Source organism: Schistocerca gregaria, chromosome 8 (assembly GCF_023897955.1).
Source record: "Schistocerca gregaria isolate iqSchGreg1 chromosome 8, iqSchGreg1.2, whole genome shotgun sequence".
NCBI lineage: Eukaryota > Metazoa > Arthropoda > Insecta > Orthoptera > Acrididae > Schistocerca > Schistocerca gregaria.
The window spans coordinates 232,152,371-232,177,898 of record NC_064927.1 but is presented as its reverse complement, the minus strand read 5'-3'; the positions used below and the strand labels follow the sequence as shown (position 1 = coordinate 232,177,898).

At 43.1% G+C, this 25,528-nt stretch overlaps 1 protein-coding gene across 2 annotated transcripts in view; it reads left to right on the top strand.

The window, feature by feature from the left end:
- Positions 1-20,023, top strand: part of LOC126284883 (trypsin delta-like) — an 87,456-nt gene extending 67,433 nt beyond the window's left edge. Inside the window, exons 1-2 of one of the 2 annotated variants that reach the window (XM_049984136.1) lie at positions 16,155-16,542; positions 19,482-20,023. In XM_049984136.1, coding sequence (XP_049840093.1) covers positions 16,177-16,542; positions 19,482-19,880 — 765 coding nt within the window. In that variant the 5' untranslated portion in view covers positions 16,155-16,176 and the 3' untranslated portion in view covers positions 19,881-20,023. Of the gene's footprint in view, positions 1-16,154; positions 16,543-19,481 lie in introns of those variants that run through there. The other variant, XM_049984135.1, reaches the window with a different exon arrangement.
- Positions 20,024-25,528: the final 5,505 nt, after the last annotated feature.

The window sequence follows — 25,528 nt, the reverse complement described above, 5'->3', positions numbered from 1 at the left end:
GTTCTGTTATCTTGGAAGTCGTCAATCCAATCACACAATTGGTCCCCCCCCCCCCCCCCTGCGGATCCAGGGGTTAGAATAGGCCTGAGGTGTTCCTGACTGTCGTAAGAGGCGACTAAAAGGAGTCCCTCCCCCTCAACGGGGTAGTTAGCGCCTGTGTCCGGAGACGGACGATTCCACAACCTATATTTGCGGTCATTTTGGTTTTTCACTTCTTCTGGTTTCCTCCTTCCTTTGGTTGGTTCCTTTCTTTGTTTTTCTCTATCTTACTGTCTTACTTACTCTTGCATTCTTCTCCTTGCCTTCTTCTCTTTGCCTTCTCTGGTCTCCGCCTCTGCGTTTGAGACAGTCTGTCCTTTCTCTCCCACTCTCCCTTCTTTTTCCTATTCTTCCTTCCTCCCTGTGCGTGCCTGAAGGCCGACCCACGCGTTCGCACGCGTAGCCGGTGACGGGGTAACGCGTAATTCCCTGCCTTCGGTAGACAAGTAAGGCACGCACGCACCCCCTGGTAAAGGCCAGGCCCAGGGAGGCGTGATTGCCTGAACTGACACCTTCCGACCATGCCGATTGGTCCCTCCGTCCGTTTCTCGGGAGGTGTGATCTGAGGTGTGAACAATCACCTAAGGCGGGAGTGCCCTCTGAGAGGGTCCCCACACTAAAGGAGCGCGTCATCGGAGACGCTGGGGGATTCCTCCGCAATTGATTTCTCTTCTTCTTCTCTCTCGACTTCTGCCCACAAACGGAAACTTGACCAGCCACCAGTGACAAAAGTACTACCGCCTGCCCCACAGTTCCTCGTAGTTTCTCGATCTGAGGGCGGAAAGGATTTTTCTTCTATCAACCCTTTCATTATCCAGAAGGGAGTAGATGCCATAGCCGGATCGGTCAAGTCTTGTACCACGTTGCGTAACGGTACCTTGTTACTAGAAACTGAGAGCGCCTTTCAGGCACAAAAACTGCTTCGGGCCACACTCCTGTACACGTTCCCTGTCCGGGTGGAGGCTCACCGCACTTTGAATTCGTCCCGTGGTGTGGTATATACTAGATCACTCGACGGATTGACTGACGAGGAGATTCAGTCTCCCGCACCCGGGTTGCCGGGTTCGATTCCCGGCGGGGTCAGGGATTTTCTCTGCCTCGTGATGGCTGGGTGTTGTTTGTTGTTCTTAGGTTAGTTAGGTTTAAGTAGTTCTAAGTTCTATGGGAGTGATGACCATAGATTTTAAGCCCCATAGTGCTCAGAGCCATATTTTTGTTGTTGAGATTCAGTCTTTCCTCGCTGAGCAGGGCATGACGGCTGTCCATAGGGTCATGAAAAAGGTCAACAATGACCTTGTACCGACCCGGACACTTTTCTTGACCTTTGATAGTGTTCAGTTGCCGTCGCGCATCAAGCAGACTACGAGGTTATTTCTGTTCGCCCCTATGTCCCGACACCTACGCGCTGCTGCCAGTGTCAGCGTTTTAATCACACTCGCCAGTCTTGTTCCAATGCGGCTAAATGTTTCACTTGTGGCAGGGATGCCCATGAGGGTGACTGTCCACCTCCGTCTCCTCGTTGTGTGAACTGCCATTGTGACCATGCAGCGTCCTCCTGCGACTGTCCCATCTACAAGGATGAACGCTGTATACAGGAAATTCGGGTCAAAGAGAAAGTGTCCACCTCGGCTGGTCGCAAGCTATTTGCAAGTAGGAAGCCCACGCTGCTCCCAGCGGGGAAATACAGTACTGTCCTCGGCTGTCCTCGGACTACCAGGGAGGTGGCGACGCAGACGTGCGATCTGACCTTCAGCACTACGGTCGTCCGTTCGACCAGTGCTAAGATCGCCCGGTCGACGTCTCCTCTTCTGTTAAGACGAAGACCCAGAAGTCAGATGCACGGGCCTTCAAGGAGCAACCGTCCCGTGCAGAGTTCCTACGAACCTCGAACTCCCTGCTATCGATCAGTACATCCACAAAACGACCTTCCAAGAAGGTCATAGGAAGCACAGTTCTCCTTCTCCGCCACGGCACATTTCTTCTCCTGCGTCACCCAGCGATTGCCGCCACAGGCCGTCATCCGTTTCGCCTGGCCGCACCGCTGGTAGCAAAACATCTGGCCATTCACCAGCGGAGGAAGCTCCCCCTCCCGGCCATCTTAACAAGATGGCCGATGAACCTATAGAACCAGTGGACGATGACTGTCCGCCTCCTGATAGCGGCGGCAGGGCTCGCTCGAAGCCAGGCCCTCAGCGGCCTTCGAGGTGACCCCTTCTTGCATCTCCTTCTTCTTCTTCTTCTTCTTCTTCTTCTTCTTCTCACGATGGCACTTATTCACTGGAATATTCGCAGCATTCGCTCCAACCGACATGACTTAAAGTTGCTGCTCCGCTTCCACCGTCCGCTCGTTGTAGCCCTCCAGGAAACGAAGCTACGCCCATGCGATCAAATTGCCTTGGCACACTACACCTCTGTGCGTTTTGGCCTACCCCCGTGGAGGATATTCCGGGTCATGGAGGGGTTATGTTGCTGGTCCGGGATGATATCTACTATGATTCCATCACATTGCACACCGGCCTGCAGGCAGTTGCCGTCCGAATTACTCTCCCAACTTTCACATTTTCCATTTGTACCGTTTACACTCCATCGTCGTCTGCCGTTACCAGGGCAGACATGATGCAAATTATTGCTCAGCTAGGTGCACCATTTTTGTTAACTGGAGACTTCAATGCCCATCATTCTCTGTGGGGTTCTCCAGCATCCTGCCCGAGGGGCTCCCTGTTAGCAGACCTTTTCAACCAGCTCAATCTTGTCTGCCTCAATACTGGCGCCTCTACTGTTCTTTCGAACACACCTATTCCCATTTAGACCTCTCTGTATGTACTACCCAACTTGCGCACCGGTTTGAGTGGTATGCACTTTCTGATACATATTCGAGCGACCACTTCCCATGTGTTATGCATCTCCTGCATCATACCCCCTCTCCGTGCTCAACTAGTTGGAACATCTCCAAAGCAGACTGGGGGCTCTTCTCTTCCAGGGAGACCTTTCAGGATCAAACCTTCACAAGCTGCGATAGTCAGGCCGCACACCTCACGGAAGCCATTGTCACTGCTGCTGAATATTCCATCCCTCACACTACTTCTTCTCCACGTCGCGTACCGGTCCCCTGGTGGGCCGCAGCATGTAGAGACGCTTTACGTGCTCGTCGACGTGCTTTACGCACCTTTAAACGCCACCATACAGTGGCGAATTGTATCAATTATAAACTATTACGTGCGCAGTGTCGTCGTATTATTAAAGAAAGCAAGAAAGCCAGCTGGGCTGCTTTCACAAGCACCTTCAACAGTTTTATTCCTTCTTCTGTTGTCTGGGGTAGCCTGCGCCGGCTATCTGGCACTAAGGTCCACTCAGCAGTTTCTGGCTGATGGTTGCGATTGACGTCCTTGTGGCCCCTGAGGATGTCTCCAATGCCTTCGGCCGCTTTTTCGCAGAGGTTTCGAGCTCCGCTCATTACCACCCTGCCTTCCTCCCCAGAAAACAGGCAGAGGAGGCTAGGCCACCTTACTTCCGCTCATCGAATCGTGAAAGTTATAATGCCCCATTCACCATGCGGGAACTCCAAAACGCACTTGCCAGGTCACGGTCCTCCGCTCCAGGGCCTGATTCTATTCATATTCAGATGCTAAAGAACCTTTCTCCTGCAGGTAAAGGTTTCCTTCTTCATACTTATAATCGCATCTCGATTGACGGACATGTCCCCGCATGCTGGCGCGAGTCTGTTGTTGTACCGATTCCTAAGCCGGGGAAGGACAGGCACATGCCTTCCAGTTGTCGACCTATCTCGCTTACCAGCTGTGTCTGTAAGGTGATGGAGCGAATGGTTAACTCTCATTTGGTTTCGCTGCTCGAATCTCGACACCTACTTACCAATGTACAATGTGGATTTCGTAGGCGCCGCTCTGCTGTTGACCATCTGGTTACTTTGTCGAACTTCATTATGAATAACTTCTTGCGGAAGCGCCCGACCGCGGCTGTGTTCTTTGATTTGGAGAAGGCTTACGACACCTGTTGGAGCGCGGAAATTCTCCGCACCATGCATACATGGAGCCTTCGCGGTCGCCTCCCTCTTTTTATTCGTTCCTTTTTAATGGATCGACAGTTCAGGATACGTGTGGGTTCTGTCCTGTCAGACACCTTTCGCCAGGAGAATGGGGTGCCACAGGGCTCAGTTTTGAGCGTCGCTCTCTTCGACATAGCGATCAATCCAATAATGGATTGCCTCCCAGCTGATGTATCAGGCTCCCTTTTCGTGGATGATTTTACCATCTATTGCAGCGCGCAGCGTACATGTTTCCTGGAGCGCTGTCTTCAGCGTTCTCTTGACCGTCTTCACTCCTGGAGTGTCGCCAGTGGCTTCCGTTTTTCTGCTGAGAAGACAGTCTGTTTTAACTTCTGGCGCTACAAAGAGTTTCTCCCACCGTCCTTACGACTCGGTTCCGTTGCTCTCCCATTTGTGGAGACAACAAAATTTTTAGATCTTACATTTGACAGGAAACTTAGCTGGTCTTCAAATGTGTCATATTTGGCTGCCCGTTGTACCCGTTCTCTAAACGTTCTCCGTGTTCTCAGTGGTATGTCGTGGGGATCGGATCGAACCGTCCTACTTCGCCTATATCGGTCGATCGTCCGCTCCAAGCTGGATTATGGGAGCTTCGTATACTCCTCTGCACGGCCGTCCATCTTACGCCGCCTCAACTCCATACAACATCGGGGTTTACGTCTTGCGATCGGAGCGTTTTATACTAGTCCCGTCGAGAGTCTTCATGCTGAAGCCGGTGAGTTGCCACTGACCTACCGGCGTGATATACTGCTTTGTCGTTACCCCTGTCGGGTACTGTCAATGCCCGACCACCCGTCGTTTCGTTCCTTTTTTGACGACTCTCTCGACCGTAAATACGGGTTGTATGTCTCTGCCCTGCTACCCCCTGGAGTTCGCTTTCGTCGCCTCCTTCAACGCCTTGATTTTTCACTCCCTGCAACCTTTAGAGTGGGCGAGGGCCACACGCCACCTTGGCTCCAGGCTCAGGTTCGCGTTCACCTTGACCTCAGCTCGCTCCCAAAGGAGGTTATCCCCGGTTCAGTATACCACTCCCGTTTTGTCGAACTTCGTTCGAAGTTCATTAATATGACCTTCAATTATACAGATGGCTCTACGACCAATGATGGGGTCGGGTGTTCTTTTATTGTCGGGGCACAAAGTTTCAAATACCGGCTACGTGGCCATTGTTCGGTCTTCACAGCTGAGCTCTTTGCCCTCTACCAGGCTGTTCTCAACATCTGCCGCCACCAACATTCTGCTTATGTCATCTGCTCCGATTCTCTGAGCGCCATCCAGCCTCAGTGATCCGTATCCGGTTCACCCTTTCGTGCACCGGATGCAACGCTCTCTGCAGCAGCTGGTGGACGACGGTTCTCTGGTTAGCTTTATGTGGGTTCCTGGCCATGTCGGTATCCCTGGGAACGAAGCTGCAGATGCCGCGGCCAAGGCTGTGGTTCTCCAGCCTCGGACGGCTTCTTGTTGTGTCCCTTCATCAGATTGTAGCAGGGTCATTTGTCGGCGCATTTTATCGCTGTGGAATGCCGATTGGGCTGCACTTACGGACAACAAGCTTCGGGCCTTGAAACCTCTTCCCGCGGGTTGGACGTCCTCCTCACGCCCTTCTCGGCGGGAGGAGGTCGTTTTGGCCCGGCTACGAATTGGACACTGCCGGTTCAGCCATTGCCACCTGACGACGGCTGCGCCGGCGCCGTTCTGTCCATGTGGGCAATTGCTGACGGTCCGCCACATTTTAACGTCCTGTCCGGATTTTACTACACTGCGTCTTGATCTTGGCCTGCCATGTACTCTGGATGCCATTTTAGCGGATGACCCAGGAGCAGCTGCTCGCGTTCTCGTTTTATCAACTTGACAAACCTGTCTAAGAACGTTTGATGATGTTTTTTTAATCCTATGCCTGTTAATACGTCTTTTATAGTGTTGTCCCTTTTAGTTGCTGTTTTAACCTTGTTCTTCGCGGTACATTCCTAACGTAGTCTGGGCGCTAATGACCATTGTAGTTGTGCGCCCTAAAACCACAAAAAAATACAATTGGTCTGATAGTCCATATGCTCTTACTTTGTTCGTTAAACGACTGTGGGGAACTGTATCGAACGTCTTGCGGAAGTCAAGAAACACGGCATCTACCTGGGAACCCGTGTCTATGGCCCTCTGAGTCACGTGGACGAATAGCGCGAGCTGTGTTTCACACGATCGTCTTTTTCGAAACCCATGCTGATTCCTACAGAGTAGATTTATAGTCTACAGAAAAGTCATTATACTCGAACATAATACGTGTTCCAAAATTCTACAGTTCTCCACATCTGTTCGACGTCCCTTCTTGAAAACGGGGATGACCTGTGCCCTTTTCCAATCTTTCGAATGCAACGCTCTTCTAGATACCTACGGTACACCGCTGCAAGAAGGGGGCCAAGTTCCTTCGCGTACTCTGTGCAGTCTTCGTCTGTGAAACAGCTTTGGAGAAAGACATTCAGTATTTCGGCTTTTAGTCTGTCATCCTCTGCTTCAGTACCATTTTGGTCACAGAGTGTCTGGACATTTTGTTTTGATCCACCTGCCGCTTTGACAAAAGACCAAAATTTCTTACGATTTTCTACCAAGTCAGTACATAGAACTTTACTTTCGAATTCATTGAAAGCCTCTCGCATAGCCCTCCTCACACTACATTTCGTTTCCCGTAATTTTTGGTTGTCTGCAAGGCTTTGACTATGTTTATGTTAGCTGTGGAGTTCCCTTTGCTTCCGCAGCAGTTTTCTAACTCGGTTGTTGTACCACAGTGGCTCTTTTCCATCTCTTACGATCTTGCTTGGCACATACTCATCTAACGCATATTGTACGATGGTTTTGAACTTTGTCCACTGATCGTCAACGCTATCTGTACTAGAGATAAAACTTTTGTGTTGAGCCGTCAGGTACTCTGAAATCTGCTTTCTGACGCTCTTGCTAAACACAAATATCTTCCTACCTTTTTTTATATTTCTATTTACGGCCCAAGTCATCGATACAGTAACTGCTTTATGATCGCTGATTCCCTGTTCTGCGTTAGCTGTTTCAAATAGTTCGGGTCTGTTTGTCACCGGAAGGTCTAATATGTTTTCGCCACGAGTCGGTTGCCTGTTTAACGGCTCAAGATAGTTTTCAGATAAAGAACTTAAAAAAGTTTCACTGGATTCTTTGTCTCTGCTATCCGTTATGAACATTTGAGTCTCCCAGTCTATATCGGGCAAATTAAAATCTCCACGCAGAACTATAACGTTGTGGGGGAAATCTACTCGAAATATTTTCCAAATTATCCTTAAGGTGCTCAGCCACTACAGCTGCTGAGCCAGGGGGCCTATAGAGACATCCAATTAACATGTCTGAGCCTGCTTTAACCGTGACTTTCACCCAAATTATTTCACATTTCGGATCTCCGTCAATTTCCTTCGATACTATTGCACTTCTTATCGCTATAAACACGCCTCTCCCTTCACTGTCCAGCCTGTCTCTGCGGTATACATTCCAATCTGAGTTTAGAATTTCATTACTGTTTACATCTGGTTTCAGCCAACTTTCTGTCCCTTGTACTATGTGGGCATTGTGACCGTTTATGAATGAGAGCAGTTCTGGTACCTTTCTATAGCCACTTCTGAAATTTACTATTAGCACATTAATATTGTTATTCCCTGTTGCATTTTGCCTACTCCTACCTTGCCGCGTCTCAGGACGCGTCTTGTCGGCCTAGTGAGGGAATTGTCTAACGTAAAAACCCACATGTGCACTCCACACGTACTCCGCTACCCTTGTATCCGCTTCCTGCGTGTAGTGCACGCCTGACCTATTCAGGGGGACCCTAAATTTCTCCACCCGATAGCGGATGTCGAGAAATTTGCACCCCAGATCTCCGCAGAATCGTCTGAGCCTCTGGTTTAAGCCTTCCACTAGGCTACAAACCAGAGGACCGTGATCGGTTTTGGAAACGATATTACAAACATACGACTTTGCCTCTCGTATAATATCTGTTCCGTTGTCTGGCTAAACGGTAAATGTTCTTTCAGCTGTCGTTAGAACTTCGACTAATACGTCAAGACAATACTTGAAAACTTTAAAATTCCGCATCATTCTGAAACAATCTAACATACGAGTAGGTCAATAAGCATGCTTCAAATGTTTCAAATGGTTCTCAGAACTGTGGGACTTAACATCTGAGGTCATCAGTCCCCTAGAACTTAGAATTACTTAAACCTAACTAACCTAAGGACATCACACACATCCATGTCCGAGGCAGGATTCGAACCTGCGACCGTAGTAATCGCGCAGGTCCGGTCTGAACCGCTCGGCCACCGAGGCCGGCAAGCGTGCTTCTACCGCGATGTCTAGAGGACAGTGAATTAACATCTCCGTTGAAGTTTTTCATTGTAGTCGCAACGAACGTACAGCTCGATATGGCTACAATTCTTTTCTTGGATAAATCTCTGATCACTTTATCTCGTATGGGTTTTAACCTTCGTAAAGCATATAGTTTGAATTCTTTATTTAGAGTTTCATGCTTATTAGATTAAGTCATCATCTGATACTCTTTCATTTAGTTCTTTTCGTGGTATAAATGTTGTTAGTTCCCTATTATTTCTGTCGGTCCAACTTTCAGTAGTGTTAATATATCGTTGCTAGTAGCCACCGCCAAGGTCAGGATATATTTTGATGCCAAAAACATGTCATTAGGGGTTCTATATTTTAGGTGTTATACAACACATTTTACAATTAAGCATATACATATATACAGTAAAATCTTGTTGTTGCTGGTTATGACTTTTCCATAATCACAGCTCATATTTATCTTTCATTAATTAAAATCAAGTAAAGTTTATCTGCTTTTAGGTACAATTAGTTCGTTGTTTCATATTCACGATATTAACACTTGAACATCGAAGACTGAAGTACCGATTTATGTTCTTAAATATACAAGGAATTCCATGAAACTTACGTAGTTCGGAAGGTACTTTCGTTCAGATGTATACAAGAAAGCTGTGTACGCACGTAGCAATTAAGTAGACATATCCACATGAGAAAGGTTTTCCTCTGTCTTTTACACTGTTATCAACTTACATCCAGCGTACCGATCAGGTGCTACGGTAGAGATTAGAGACGAAAGTAACGACATATCGTGAAATAGCAATCTATGGACGATCATATTTAAATTTTGCTGGTACCTGAATTGCAGTAACACACACGCTTACTGGGCAGCTTCGATCGCTGTTGCGAAGTACGACCTCTGGCACTGCGAGAGTAGTCAACTCGCAAAATGTTTTACTTTTATATCCTTTCCATCTTGCGCTCCTTTCAATCAGACAAGCTACCAGGCAACATAAGGACACGTCAGTCTGTTGACAGAGGGCTTGTGACGTTTACGGATGACGAACAGCTACATCTTTCCGTACGAGCTCTGATAACCCTTATTTTACCATTGTGATCGCTTCTTCCTATGTAGGTCGGTCTCAACAGAATATTTTCACATTCGGAGGAGGAAGTCGGTGACTGGAATTTAGTAAGAAGATTCCGCATCTACGAAAATTCTTTTGTATTAGTGATGTCCACCCCAAATCCTGTATCACTTCAGTGATATTCTCGTCCCTATTTCGGAATGTTACAAAACGTGCTGCCCTTCGAAGTTTTTCGATGTACTCCGTCAATTCTATCTGGTTCCCCACACCGCGCAGCAGTATTCTGAAATAAAACGGACAAGCGTAGTGTAGAAGGTCTTCTTAGTAGATCTGTTACACTTTCTAAGTGTCCTGCCAATAAAACTCAGTTAAAGTTGTTTGTAATAATTCCTAGGTATTTAGTTGAATTTACGGCCTTTAGATTTGACTGATTTATCATGAAACCGAAGTTTAACGGATTCCTTTAAGCAGTCCTGTGATTGTCATCACACCTTTCATTATTTGTTGTCAATCACCAATTTTCGCACTATTCAGATATATTTTATTAATCTTTTGCAATTTGTTTTGATCATCTGATGAGTTTACCAGAGGACAAACAACAGCATCATATGCAAACAACCTATGACGGCTGCGCCGGCCGCGGTGGCTGAGCGGTTCTAGGCGCTTCAGTCCGGAACCGCGCGACTGCTACGGTCGCAGGTTCGAATCATGTCTCGGACATGGATGTGTGTGATGTCCTTATGTTGGTTAGGTTTAAGTAGTTCTAAGTTCTAGGGCAGTGATGACCGCAGCAGTTAAGTCCCATAGTGCTCAGAGCCATTTGAACCATTTTTTTTATGATGGCTGCTCAGATTGTCTCCCGAATCGTTACTATAGATACGGAACAGCAAAGCGCCTATAACACTACCTTGGGGAACGCCAGAAATCACTTGTGTTTTAATCGATGACTTTCCGTCAGTTACTACGAACTGTGACTTTTCGGACAGGAAATCACAAATCCAGTCACATAACTGAGTCGATATACCATAAGCACGAAAGCCTGGGGACTCATGACGTCAGCAGTTTCGTCCGATAGGACCTTACCACAAATCTTGCAAATTTTCGAAATTCGCAAACTATGTGACGCAACGTTCTGGTCAATACAGCACTGAACACTAATTAACAGACATATAACAATGAAATTTCCAGCAGTTACATAATAAACACAAGCGTGTGCAAAGATGCCAACTGCATTATGCTGCAACAAACCATTGGCGCGAAATTAATAATGTTCTGTAATTTTTGAACGGACCTCATAACAGTCGTATTCTTATATGTCCTCTCTGCACGTTACTTGGCACACAAAAGTAATTATGGTGCTATGTCTGCCTATTGCGTTAGGGTTACACAAGGAGCTTGTCATTTTAGTTCGTGGCAATCGTCCAATCGAGAGTGACGTGGGGGCGCGTCTTAACGTAATCACTAAAGCGAACAGAGACATATGATAACGTCAACATTATTGGTTTGACGGCAATTATGATGAAACAAAGAAAATTTCTGGGCTCCTTTAACGTTACATTTACAGAGAGAATGAACCGTTCGAACTATGATCACGTCCTTGAGATGTAACGCACTGTGCAATGAAGTTATCACCGCTAAAACAACCGACCCAAAGGAAAGAACATAAACTGGGAAATCACTCCAGAGAAAGGCCCTTAAATCTGAACATTCTGCATATGTGAAAGCGAAAATTATTTCTTTACTATTCATTTAGTAAGCTATTATGATTTACTGCTATGATTGTATGTTGTTTTATTAATGACAACCACTGATAGGAGCTATGCACAGAATGAAATAACTGGACTCTGGTAAGGAAACCCTGGGGTGCGAGGACGTAAAAGGGCACGGCATTCGACACCTCGTGTACTGTGTACCTCGCAACCACAATATTGGCTGCTAATGGCAACAGGGGGCAGGACTGGAGGGATCCAGTGCATGCGGCTAAAGAGTGTAGTTGAGCTGCTTAGTCGACCAGTAACTCACAACAGTGCTACAGTGCTAGTGGTGTTGGTGGTGTTGATACAAAGTTGAGCAATGGCAACGATTAGCTGTTTTGTCCTCAAAAGTTGCCGAAGTTGACTTTTCGTCAGAAAGGAATACTGGTGCCGCTGAAACCGCTTTGAAGCTCGCCCCACTCCCACAAGCGCTAGCATAGCCGTAGAAAAGAGATACCGTTGAACTTGCTTTTGACATTTCTTTGCAGAACACGCCACAAACACGATATACACTATTACTTGTAAACATACGATTACCCTTTGGAGTTGAGAGAATTTCTACTGAATGGCTACTGAATGATGTTTTTACGTTTTGCTTTGTACATATACGCTTATTTGGTATCATATTTCTAGCTGCGTTGCAGCATTGGTTTTATAATATTAAATTCAATAGATATGATAATGTGAATACTTTCTGTGAACAGATCCATTATATAATAATTTATGATCCACATTCTTAAAAAAGAGTACTTGGAAAGGAAAGAACAATAAAGAACAATCAGAAAGAGAAAGGAGTAGTAACAGGAACTGCATATATAATTTTCTTTTCAACAAGAACTTGATACTTTTTTGGGAAGAATAAGTTGTTGTGATGCACAAATTTTGTGTTAAGATGTGTCATGGAATCACTGCATTTCACATGGGACATAGTATAAATCTTGTTCCTTGTGCTGGCGCTTTGCATAGTTTTAATGATCACAGACGCATATATGCTATTGCAAGCTTACACATATATTTCCGTTTTGTGCATTGCTGTCTTTAACTGTAATATTTTTTTCTGCTTGTGCTTTGTCATATTTAGGTATAAGTTATTGAATTTGCTATTTGTCAGGCAATGTCCTATTGAATTTTGTTTTGTATTCATGTGCTAAGTCAGTTTTACTACTGATTCATTTTTCTTGTTTGCTGCAAATTGTCTTACATTAGTTGTAATTTTGCATTTCCTTCGCTAATTTAGATATGCTACTGTTTGCTTTGCCACTTTGCATTTTTTCATTGTTGTTTGTGTTAATTTTTTGTAATTCTTCACTGGGCTCGTTCTCAAGTTTATGTACCTGAGCTCAGTAGATTTTAGTTGTCTTAAGAGGGTGTATGCTTTATAAGAAAATGATATGTGATGACTTGGGAAGAAATACATTGAGAAGTTGTAAGGAAAAGTTCCGGCGAAAGAACAGTATAAAATGAGGAAGAATATTTTTAAAGAGGAAATGAAGAGATGTAAGGAGGGTATACTGGCAACAGGTTTAGGTGGGATCTTATTGGAAACGTATGATGAGGTAAGAAAAATATAGAAGTATGAGCGCTGGTTGAAAGTATAAATAGAGATAGCATGCTTAAGTAAGTTTCTTGTGGAAACAAATGTTGAAGTAAGAGAAGAATGCGAGAATTAAATGAAGTTTTGCTTGGAAATGAAGTAGTTTTGGTCGAAGGTTTACAAGTTATGAACATGAACTACATTAGGTACAAAATGTACGCCAAAGTACTGTAGTATCAAATGTTATACTTACACTTATAAATATTTACACCTGAGAACAGATCTTCTCCTTTACTTTGTGTTATTCCGATATGTTTATGTGTACCCTTCTGTCACTGTGTTCTTCCTATCTGTTTTTGTTTACCTGATAGTATAAATTTGGTACAATTTTTTTGCATCTAATACTATGCTGCATTCTCTATGATAAGGAGTACTGTTACTCACAAACTTAATCTCTGTTTTCACACCATGTTCTTTACTTTAGGAAGATGTCCAGATATTATCTATTGTGTTGCGTTTTCTTTTAATATTCGTGGGCACAGTTAATGTTTCTGCTGATATTTTAATTTTTCATTTATTTTCTTATGGCATAATTCTTGTAAAACTTATATTAAGCTAATTTTTATTCTTTTCATAAAGCCTGTATTATTACAAATTTGATTTGTAATATTATGTTTGTTATTATAATGATGTTTTCTTTACATTTGTAATTATATTCTTATGCTGTAAAATTGCAATTGTGTAGTAACCAGCTCTTCAAGGTAGTTAAAGAATAGGAATTCTTTTTACTGCACTCGTTTGTCTGTTGGTCACACTATATGTACCAAATCTTAGAGATCGTATGATTGTGTTAGTGCTTGTACATGTGTTGATAATTCAGCAAGGGGCTGGTTAAAAGCATTGCTAATTGTAAGAACACTGTAAAAAAAAAAGATATTAGTGAGCGTACAAGTGGTGGCTCAGGGTCTTGTAATATGCATCAATACTGACTACACAATGGTGGTTTATGGACTTGCTATGTTACCCTCAAGACTCTTCAGCTATGATTGTGCACCTGCACTGTCGCAACAGGTGGCTGCTGACCATCTCTACAAAGACTACAGTAGGTCTGCACCTTTGGTGGCTCACCACGATTATAATCTCTACTAAGTCTGTAGTGGGTCTGCTCTGTGGCGACCCACGAATTCTACCAATAATTTTCAAGACTGCGACTGATACTGCTGTGGATCTGTTCTGTTGTCGCCCATCACCAATTTTTCGATACGAACTGGAATCTTCGTGTCAGGAGTCAGCACTGTGTTTCCGTGTGAAGCTCGACACTACTCCTTCAAGAAATACTTGTGCATTTTCATATACAGCTAAGCCATTGTGCGTAAAAGTGACACAGAGTTCTGTTCTCCTGAATTATTAGGACTGTCTTCAGGAACTCTGAGGCGAATTTTTACTTTATTGACCAACAGCATATTACTTAACCTTTGTGTGTGTCTGATCTATTTGATATTGTTAATACAAAAATTTTTATCATCTTAGTCTTGGCCACTACACAAAACACTTTGTAAAGTTTATTGAGGGGAGCAGGTGAGCTATGTAAGAAGCCTGTTTGAATGTTAGCAGCACTATAGACTGTGTTAATATTGCTGACAGCAGTCTGCGCCCACGGTAAGAGATTCTGTGTTTGGATGGACCAGCAGTTAGCGAGTTAGAAGTGTATAGACCTGATTTTTTCTTAGTGAGGACTCTGTGTTTGTATGATATGCATTGTAAAGTGAGATGGAAGGATATTTATGATGACATATGTTTGATTGGTAACGTTTTGCAGTGGAATAATTGAAAACTATATAATTTTTGGAACTGGTTGTCACATGAATAAGGTAAAGTTTTCTGCATACATTGTTTGCTCTTCAACAAAATCAGTCTTTTACTAAACATATGCCACGAAATAGTTACAGTCTATAGTACTTAGAATCTTTTTATGTAGCTGGCTATAGTTGATGCTTGCTGTAATTGTTGTAGTTCATGTTATGAAGATTTTATGTGAGTTAAGCGACTTATAAAAATGTGTACAGGAGCGAAAGACTTACACCCTTTTTAATCCAAGTACTTCGTTCTTGGTGTTCAAATCTTATTGTTCCCTCTTGGTTCTTGTACATATTGTGTATTAATTCTTTCCTTACGGCTTACCCTGTTTTTCTAAGAAATGAGAACATCCTTCAACATTGCCAAGGTCGAACGCTTCTTCCACGTCGACAGAACCTAAGAATGTGACTTGATTTTTATTTAATCTTGCTACCATTATTAACCGCAACGTCAGGACTGCCCATCTGGTACCTTTACCTTTCCTAAAGCCAAACTGATTGTCATCTAAAACATCCTCAATTTGCTTTCCCATTCATTAGCTGATGAGCTTATTGTGCCACGATTCTCGCACTTGTCGGGTTTTGAAATCTTCAGAAATGTGTGAGTGACGGTTTCCCGAATGTGCGATGGTATATCTCCAGCCTTATCAGCATTATACATTCTACACACAAACGTAAATAGTAATTTTTTCCACTTCCCCCAAGTGATTTTAGAAATTCTGATGGAATGTTATCCATTCCTCCGGCCTTATTTGGTATTAAATCTTCCTAAGCTCTTCTAAATTCCGACTGTAATACTGGATCCCATGTCACTTTTACATCGATTTGCGTTCCTGTCCGTTGCAGCTTGAGACGAGTCGTCCCCATGGTAGAGGCCTTCGAAACATTCCAACTATCAACCCCTGTTTTTAATTTCAGTGAAAGCTATTTTGTTTTTGTTCATGCTGGATCAGTCTTCCCAACGACCATTCTTTTTAGATTTGTTCACATTTTTCATGAACCCATTTCACCATAGGATCCCTGCACTTCCAATTTTTTTCGTTCTTAAGTGACATGTATTTTTGTTTCTTGAATTTTCCTGAAAATTTTTGTTCTTACTTGTTTTATCGATCAGATGAAATATTTCTTCTGTTACCCATGGTTTCATCGCAGTTACACTCTTTGTACCTACGGCTTTCTTTCCAGCATGTGTGACTGCCGTTTTCAGATATGTCCGTTCCTTTTCAATTGAACGACCTAGTGAGCTATTCCAAATATCCAACCCACTACCTAGAGCATACTGTATATCAGTTCGGGACATGGCTGAAAAGTGATAAAGGTAGCTGTTTTATATCAATCAGCTGTGCGCCACCTTTTTAAAGTACCTATACGGTAGCTTATCTGAGGAGATAAAGAGTCTGTCACAGGGGATATCTGCTAAGTACACCGATTACTGAGATAAGACACTCGTCACTGAATCTTGTACGGTTTATATAGGCCGTGGCCCGAGTGGTGTGCACCCACCGCGTCCACTATGCAGCACCTCGCCCTCTTCGTGGTGTGCGTTTTGGGCTCTTCCCTGGCCAATCCCGCGTCGATCAAGTTGTGGAGACAAGGGAACAGCCGCATCATTGGAGGCTCCGACGCCGACATTGCCGACTACCCATGGCAGCTGTCGTTTGAGTACAGCGACTCGCACATCTGCGGAGCGTCCATCATCAGCTCCAACTGGGCGCTGACGGCCGCTCACTGCGCTGACCAGTTGAATGTCCTTCTGATGAGTTTCCGAGCAGGATCTTCAATTCGTGGAAGCGGTGGTACAGTTCGCAAGGCAGGTTCCGGCTACATGCACGGATCGTACGACAGCAATACACTAGACTACGATGTCGCCGTCATCAAGGTGAGTGGCAGTTGCTGAAGGTGTGCGTGACCAAATTAATTTAAAGTTTCTTAGACTGTTCTTCTCAAACACACGTTGCGTGTATTTCACGTTTCTACAAAATGAAATAATGAGTTATCCATGTCTGGAAACTGAATCTCAGGGCTGTGCAACATTGAATAAAACAGCAAATATGCATAATTTATGTTTTCTGTATGTTTCCTGAATGAAATTTTCACTCTGAAGTGGAGTGTTAGCTGATGTGAAACTTCCTGGCAGATTAAAACTGTGTGCTTGATCCGAATTCGAACTCGGGACCTTTGCCTTTTACAAGATTGTGCTCTACCAACTGAGCCACCCAACCACCACACACGACGCGTCCTCGCAACTGTACTTCTGCCAATACCTCGTCTCCTACCGTCCAAACTTTACAGAAGCTCTCCTGCGAACCTATCAGAACCAGCACTCCTGAAAGAAAGGATATTGCGGAGACATGGCTTAGCCACAGCCTCCACGTTTCTGAACTCTTTGGCGCAATAATACGTAGCTATAATCACACCGTAGTGTAGATGTTTTCGTCGCTGAAGTTACTCAACAAAGTCTCGAACAGTTTTATACGAGCCGTGTAGGAAACTGCACTGGCAGCAGGTGTGCGAATTTTTTTAGTGTTCCACCAGTTATAATCTACAAGACGATATTGAGAAAACAATAAATATCCTTATGTTATGTATATACTCGTACTAGCTTAGCGCTGGCTCCTTCGCGCACGTTGACTACACGGTTCGCACACATTTTCTTTGGAGTTCTCTGTTTGCTACAAATTACAGCCTCGTGTGAGCATTCCCGGCTAATTAAAGCGATAGAAGCATGGTCTTTTCCGAGTATGCTTCTGATCAAAACTCTATTCTGGTAACTGGAATCGCAGACCTTTGTTAATGCTGTCTTTTGGATTCTTGTGATGGCGTTTCTATAGAAACTAAACTTCTCTAACACATATTTCTGCAAGTCAAATACTAGTTCTCGTTCATTTATCTTTAAAAATGTCTTATTATAACGAAATATTTTCATAAAAATTTTCATCTCGTGTAGCCCTCCCTACTTAGTGGTCGAGTTCTCGAAAAAATGAAACATGTATTTTTTTTTTTATTTTCTAACAGTGATGCGAGTTCATCTGTTTCGTAGATTTAGCTATGAAAACTCTTTCATAATGAAACACAGCTCTGTCGTATCTTAAGTAACTATTTGTTGTGTTTAATGTCGTCGAGTAGCCTGTTACGAAAACACGTTTCAGTAATGTATTATTCAGTAATCTACATAACACTGTTCCACACAACAGTCACTAACTGCACGGTGCCACTTCAAATTGTGCCACCAGTACTGTTTGTGTGATCTTATACCCCTTTCACACTTTTTGTTTACTCCACATAAAGAGGGGACTGGGGGTTAATGTTGTTCTCATCATCATTCGTAACAGTGGTTATATTGGACAGTGCAAAAAATTGGACTGTGTCAAAAACTGGGACTTTGCACGGGCGCCGGTGACAGCGCAGTTAGCGGCCTACTAAGCAAACATCATCATTATACACATAAAGAGACAAAATTACTAAAAAATATTCTTACAAAGTATCGTGACGCTGTGAATAGTCGAATTCATTTTCACTCCAGTTAAAAGATCCCAATTTAAAATCCTGCTCATGAAAATCTTTTCTGCATACTCTTCAGTCACTGTCTGCCCCCGGTAGCTGAGTGGTGAGCGCGACAAAATGTCAATCCTAAAAGCCCGGGTTCGATTCCCGGTTGGGTCGGAGATTTTCTCGACTCAGAGACTGGATACTGTGTTGTCCTAATCGTCATCATTTCATCCCCATCGACGAGCAAGTCACCGACATGGCGTCAAATTGAAAGACTAGCACCCGGCGAACGGTGTACCCGATGGGAGGCCCTAGTCACACGACATTAATTCATTCATTAAGTCACTGAAACCAATCAGATAAAGATTCGGCAAGCCTTAGTATCATCTTCCACCGTAAGAACATGTTAAATGTGGATAAATTCTGTGATTTTCACTTCTATAGCCTTGTTCTGTTCTATCATGGGAAAAATTTATACCAGATTCTGCAGTCTCATTTATGAGTTACTCAAATCTCACCACAAAATAGAAAACTAGAAATACTTAAAAATAGCTCCGGGTAGGAATTGGGACTACTCTAACATGAGAAACGAACAACATTTAACCTAAGATATATTGAATAGATAGTGCACAACACAAAGAAGACTTTACATCTCACATTAATGAGAGCTGACAAATACATTTTAAGTCTAATGGTCAAGAACTCGATCAAGTGATATCATCTCACTGACACCAATGATTCAATAGATGGAGGCTGGAAGGCTTTTGGCAAACATGATTCATTGTTTCTACGTCTTTACATATATCCCAATCACCCTACCTTCATATTAGTATCAAAAAATATTGATGTAGGTGAAAATATTAAAGGAGAAATCTAGAGGTGTCTGAAGTACTATAAAATCTTAGAAAAGCGCAACTATGAAGAAAGTAAAAGGTGCGTGGAGTGGCCACACGGTCTGGGGCGCCATGTCACGAATTGCGCGGCTCCTCTCGCCGGAGGTTCGATAGCTCCCTCAGGCATGGGTGTGTGTGTTTTCCTCAGCGTAAGTTAGTTTGAGTAGTATGTTAGTGACCGATGACCTGAGCAGTTTGGTCCCTAAGAAATTCACACAAGAAAGTAAAATTATATGTATTATAGACTACATTGCTCCACGAAGTATGCATGAAAGAAGACGACTGAGAGGTAACTAACAATGGAAGGAAATATCTAAACTACTCGTTATGGGGAAACAGATACAAAAACTTCAAAATCCCTTGCAGTCTTCAAGTACTTATCTACAGTCTCATTAAGGAGACGTACATGTTACCAAATCTTGCTTCATGTTGCCAGGCCCTTGGATCCCTCCTTGACCCGAACGCTCAGGCCGTCAGCCTGCCCTCTGACGGCTACGACCCGCCAGGTGGTCTCGCGGTGACGGTGACCGGCTGGGGAACCACGTACACGGACGGGCCAGCAGCCAGCACCCTGCAGAAGGTCGACATCAGCATCGTGGACCGCAGCACCTGCAGCAGCATCTTCGCCAACATCAACACTGTGACCGACCGCATGGTGTGTGCCGGCGAGGCCGGCAGGAGCGTCTGCAACGGAGACTCCGGCGGTCCCCTGGTCAACGGAAACACTCAGGTGGGCATCGTCTCCTGGGGGAATCCAGAGTGCGAGGCTGCGCCCGGCGTTTACGCCAATGTTGGAAACCTGCGCTCCTGGATCCGAGCTGCAACTGGTGTCTAAACCTTCCTGGCTCTCCGTTCTATTGCGGTTAGCACAACGGCAGTTGGTGCCCTCGTCGTAGAATGCCTGTAATCTCCAAACGGTGACAATCTTGACAATAATACTCCAGTTGCACAAAAATTCCGTATGTTTTATAATAAAGATCTGTGTTAAAAAAATTTCTTTCAAACTTTTAACACTTAGTCTCCTTATTTACATCGCTGTCAAAAGCAAACATAGTTAACAGCATGCCATTTCTTTAGCAGCTTGACATCGTTATCTGAGTTTGCTTCATTGTTGATGGAACTATAATATTGCAGATGGCGCCTCATAATACATAATTTGATAGCCAAAGAACATAAAATTACGTCTATACATCTAGTTTTTCAATTTAGATGTTCACAGGCAAATTGCAATGACAGCATTTTGCTAATCTTGGAAGCCTCATATTAACAGGTAAGGTGTAAACTTCTTAAATGGGAAAATCGTTCACATTATGAAATTCTGTTCCAGTAAATAATATCACTGATCTAATCAGTATATGAGTTCAAGATATACCTTCTAACAAACAACAGGTCCTAAAGACAGCACTAATAACTACAGAAGAAGATATTTAAATATGAGGTGTGCTATAGACGAACTGGAATTCTTACGGAATAAGAAACATGCACAATGAAAGTTACTATTTCTACCGAGGTAAAGATACGTACACTCAGAACATCAACAGTACATATTCTTCACTCCTTTATTACGCCCGTTTTACAGACTCAACACAAATATATACAGAACTAAGTTCACGAAAGTAAAAGATTGATGACGTTGAAGGCTTACGTACATTCGACAGGAAACAACCAATTTGACTCCAACTTATGCACAGACTACTGTCACCAAAACCACAAAGAATGGGTTAGGTGCATTCAAATCTTTCAGGACATCATAAATTGCGTACGTAGTCATTCCACTTTACTCTGTCCACATTTCGCACTAAATAAAAACCGTGTGACAAACTCTGAGATACTGTACCGTTTCCTAACATACAATGCTTAAGACATCATGAAGTCACTGAAATACCTCTTAAAAACATAAAACAGAAGAGAAACTGGCTGCAGAAGAAGCCATGCAACAATAAAGAAATCGAAGTTGGTCAAAACCTTTCAGTTAGCTCTCACCAGTTGTCATCCAGATGAAAGAACAAGATCGTAAAATTTTTCTTCGTCTACAATGGACCACTCCGTATTAGCAGAAGAGTTCACCTGACTGCTACTCAGGTCGAGACATTGCTCACAAAAAAACTCGTGGTCTACACCACATTTTCAGTGTAAAGCGTTATTATGTGGGCATATTTTTTGTTGTTAGTCTGTACACATTTCTTAGCATAGTTATGTTTTGAAGCATTTGATTTTCTCATTGCCCAGTGGATGTTGTAAGTACGTACAAGTCAAGTAAAGAGCCACCTATGTATGCGTAGGTCGCTATTTTTCTTCACCTTACATGAAGAGGTTGACCATTTCTTTGTTTTTCCTTCGCTTTATGTATTATGTACGGTAATGAAATTTTTTGGGTACATGTCACACAAAGAATCTGCCAAAACCACACTGTAAGAAAAGCAACAATTTTTAATCAAGTAGAAATGTGTAATGGTACAAAACCATGACTGTTGGATGGTAACATCGGGTACTGCGCAAGCTAATAGAATTTTTCATACACACTGAAACACTGAATTCAGCAACAGTTAGACGGTGTTTGGCAAATGTTGTACAGCACGCAGTTGTAAAACAGGCAGAGAATTTTTGGTTGTATTTCACATCTTTCGTTACTCATCGCAGGGGATTTCTTATTTTCATCTTCCATGCGTTGGCAAGAGATGGAAATAATTAGGAATTTATGATGGTTGTGGGATGACGTGATGAAGTTGAATTAACCCATTTAATCTTCAGCATTCTTCTCTAGCACCACATTTCGAAAGCTTCTATTCTCTTCATGTCCAAACTATTTATCGTCCATGTTTCACTTCCATACATGGCTACACTCCATACAAATACTTTCAGAGACGACTTCCTGACACTTAGTCTATACACGATGTAAACAAATTTCTCTTCTTCAGAAACGCTTTCTTTGCCATTGCCAGTCTACATTTTATATCCTCTCTACTTCGACCATCATCAGTTATTTTGCTCCCAAAATAGCAAAACTCCTTTACTACCGTAAGTGTCTCATTTCCTAATCTAATTCCTTCAGCATCACCCGAAGTAATCCGACTACATTCCATTATTCTCGTTTTGGTTTTGTTGATGTTCATCTTATATCCTCCTTTCAAGACACTGTCCATTCCGATCAACTGCTCTTCCAAGTCCTTTGCTGTCTCTGGCAGAATTACAATGTCATCGGCAAACCTCAAAGTTTTTATTTATTGTCCTTGGATTTTAATACCTCCTCCGAATTTTTCTTTTGTTTCCTTCACTGCTTACTTAGTATACAGATTGAATAACATCGAGGAGAGCCTACAACCCAGTCTCACTCTCTTCATAACCACTGCTCCCCTTTCATGTCCCTCGACTCTTAGAACTGCCATCTGGTTTCTGTACAAATTGTAAATAGCTTTCACACCCTGTATTTTACCCCTGCTACTTTCTGAATTAGAAAGAGAGTATTCCAGTCAACATTGTCAAAAGCTTTCTCTAAGTCTACAAATGCTAGAAATTTAGGTTTGCCTTTCCTTGATCTACCTTCTAAGATACGTCGTAGGGTCAGTATTGCCTTACGTGTACCAGTATTTCTACGGATTCCAAACTTATCTTCCCCGAGGTCAGCTTCTACCAGTTTTTCCAATCGTCTGTAAAGAATTCGCGTTAGTATTTTGCATCCATGAGTTATTAAACTGAATGTTCGGTAATTTTCACATCCTTCAGCACCTGCTTTCTTTGGGATTGGAATTATTATGTTCTTCTAGAAGTCTGAGGATATTTCGCCTGTCTCATACATCTTGCTCACCAGATGGTATAGTTTTGTCAGGACTGGTTCTTCCAAGGCCGTCAGTAGTTCTGATGGAATGTTGTTTAATCCCAGGGCCTTGTTTCGACTCAGGTCATTCAGTGCTCTATCACACTCTTCACGCAGTATCGTATCTCCATTTCATCTTCATCTACATCCTCTTCCATTTCTGTAATACTGTCCTCTAGTACCTCGCCCTTGTGTAGACCATCTATATACTCCTTCCACCTTTCTGCTTTCCCTTGTTTGCTTAGAACTGGGTTTCCATCTGAGCTCTTGATATTCATAAAAGTCGTTCTCTTTTCTCCAAAGGTCTGTTTAATTTTCCTGTAGGCAGTATCTATCTTACCCCTAGTGAGATAAGCCTCTACATCTTTACATTTGTCCTCTAGCCATCCCTGCTTAGCCATTTTGCACTTCCTGTCAATGTCATTTCTGAGATGTTTGTATTCCTTTTAGCATGCTTCATTTACTACATTTTTATAGTTTCCCATTTAATCAATTAAATTCAATATTTCTTCAGCTACCCAAGGATTTCTACTAGCCCTCGTCTTTTTGCCTACTTGATCCTCTACTGCCTTCACTATTTCATCTCTCAAAGCGACCCATTCTTCTTCTACTATATTTCTTTCCCCCATTCCTGTCAATTGTTCCCCTGTTCTCTGCCTGAAACTCTATACAACCTCTTGTTTAGTCAGTTTATTCAGGTCCCATCTCCTTAAATTCCCACCTTTCTACAGTTTCTTGAGTTTTAATCTACAGTTCATAACCAATAGATTGTTGTCAGAGTCAGCATCTTCCCCTGGAAATGTCTTACAATTCAAAACCTGGTTCCTAAATCTCTGTCTTACCATTATATAATCTATCTGAAACCTGCCAGTATCTCCAGGCTACATCCATGTATACAACCTTCTTTTATGATTCTTGAACCAAGTGTTAGCTATGATTCAGTTGTGCTCTGTGCAAAATTCTACTAGGCGGCCTCCTCTTTCATTTCTTACCCCCAACCGATATTCACCTACTACGTTTCCTTCTCTCCCTTTTCCTACTCTCGAATTCCAGTCACCCATGACTATTAAATTTTCATCTCCCTTCACTATTTGAATAATTTCTTTTATTTCATCATACATTTCTTCAATTTCTTCGTTACCTGCAGAGCTAGTTGGCATATAAACTTGTACTACTGTAATAGGCGTGGTCTTCGTGTCTATCTTGGCCACAATAAGGCGTTCACTATGCTGTTTGTAGTAGTTTACCCGCACTCCTATTTTTTTATTCATTATTAAACCTACACCTGCATTACCTCTATTTGCTTTTGTATTTATAACCCTGTATTCGCTTGAACAAATGTCTTGTTCCTCTGCCACCGAACTTCACTTATTCCTACTATATCTACCTTTAACCTATCCAATTCCCTTTTAAATTTTCTAACCTACCTGCTCGATTAAGTGATCTGACGTTCCACGCTCCGATCCATAGAACGCCAGTTTACTTTCTCCTGATAACGACGTCCTCCTGAGTATTCCCCATCCGGACATCCGAATGGGGGACTATTTTACCTCCGGAATATTTTACCCAAGGGGACGCCATCATCATTTAACCATACAGTAAAGCTGCATGCCCTCGAGAAAAATTACGGCTGTAGTTTACCCTTGCTTTCAGCCATTCGCAGTACCAGCCTAACAAGTCCGCTTTGGTTAATGTTACAAGGTCAGATCCGTCAATCGTCCAAACTGTTGCCCCTGCAACTACTGAAAAGCCTGCTGCCCTTCTTCAGAAACCACATGTTTGTCTGGCCTCTCAACAGATACCCCTCCGTTGTGGTTGCACCTACGGTACGGCCATCTGTATCGCTGATGCAAGCCTCCCCACCAACGGCAAGGTCCATGGTTCTTGCGGGGAAGATATGCTCATTTGAAAACCAAATTATCAATGCTGCTGAATGAACAATTAGGTTTCCGCGAAAAATATTTTCACGACCTTTTTTACTATATTTTATAATGAAGATGCACCTACTCTTTTGTTCTAAAATATAAGATTAGTTATACCCATGGCCAAAGCTATGTATGAGAAATATGCTATACAACATATAATTTTTTTTAAAAATATGGAGACTAATTATTATAAAAACTATTAGATCTACATCTACATCTACATCTACATGACTACTCTGCAATTCACATTTAAGTGCTTGGCGGAGGGTTCATCGAACCACAATCATACTATCTCTCTACTATTCCACTCCCGGACAGCGAGCGGGAAAAACGAACACCTAAACCTTTCTGTTCGAGCTCTGATTTCTCTTATTTTATTTTGATGATCATTCCTACCTATGTAGGTTGGGCTCAACAAAATATTTTCGCATTCGGAAGAGAAAGTTGGTGACTGAAATTTCGTAAAAAGGTCTCGCCGCGACGAAAATCGTCTATGCTGTAATGACTTCCATCCCAACTCGTGTATCATATCTGCCACACTCTCTCCCCTATAACGTGATAATACAAAACGAGCTGCCCTTTATTGCACCCTTTTGATGTCCTCCGTCAATCCCACCTGGTAAGGATCCCACACCGCGCAGCAATATTCTAACAGAGGACGAACGAGTGTAGTGTAAGCTGTCTCTTTAGTGGACTTGTTGCATCTTCTAAGTGTCCTGCCAATGAAACGCAACCTTTGGCACG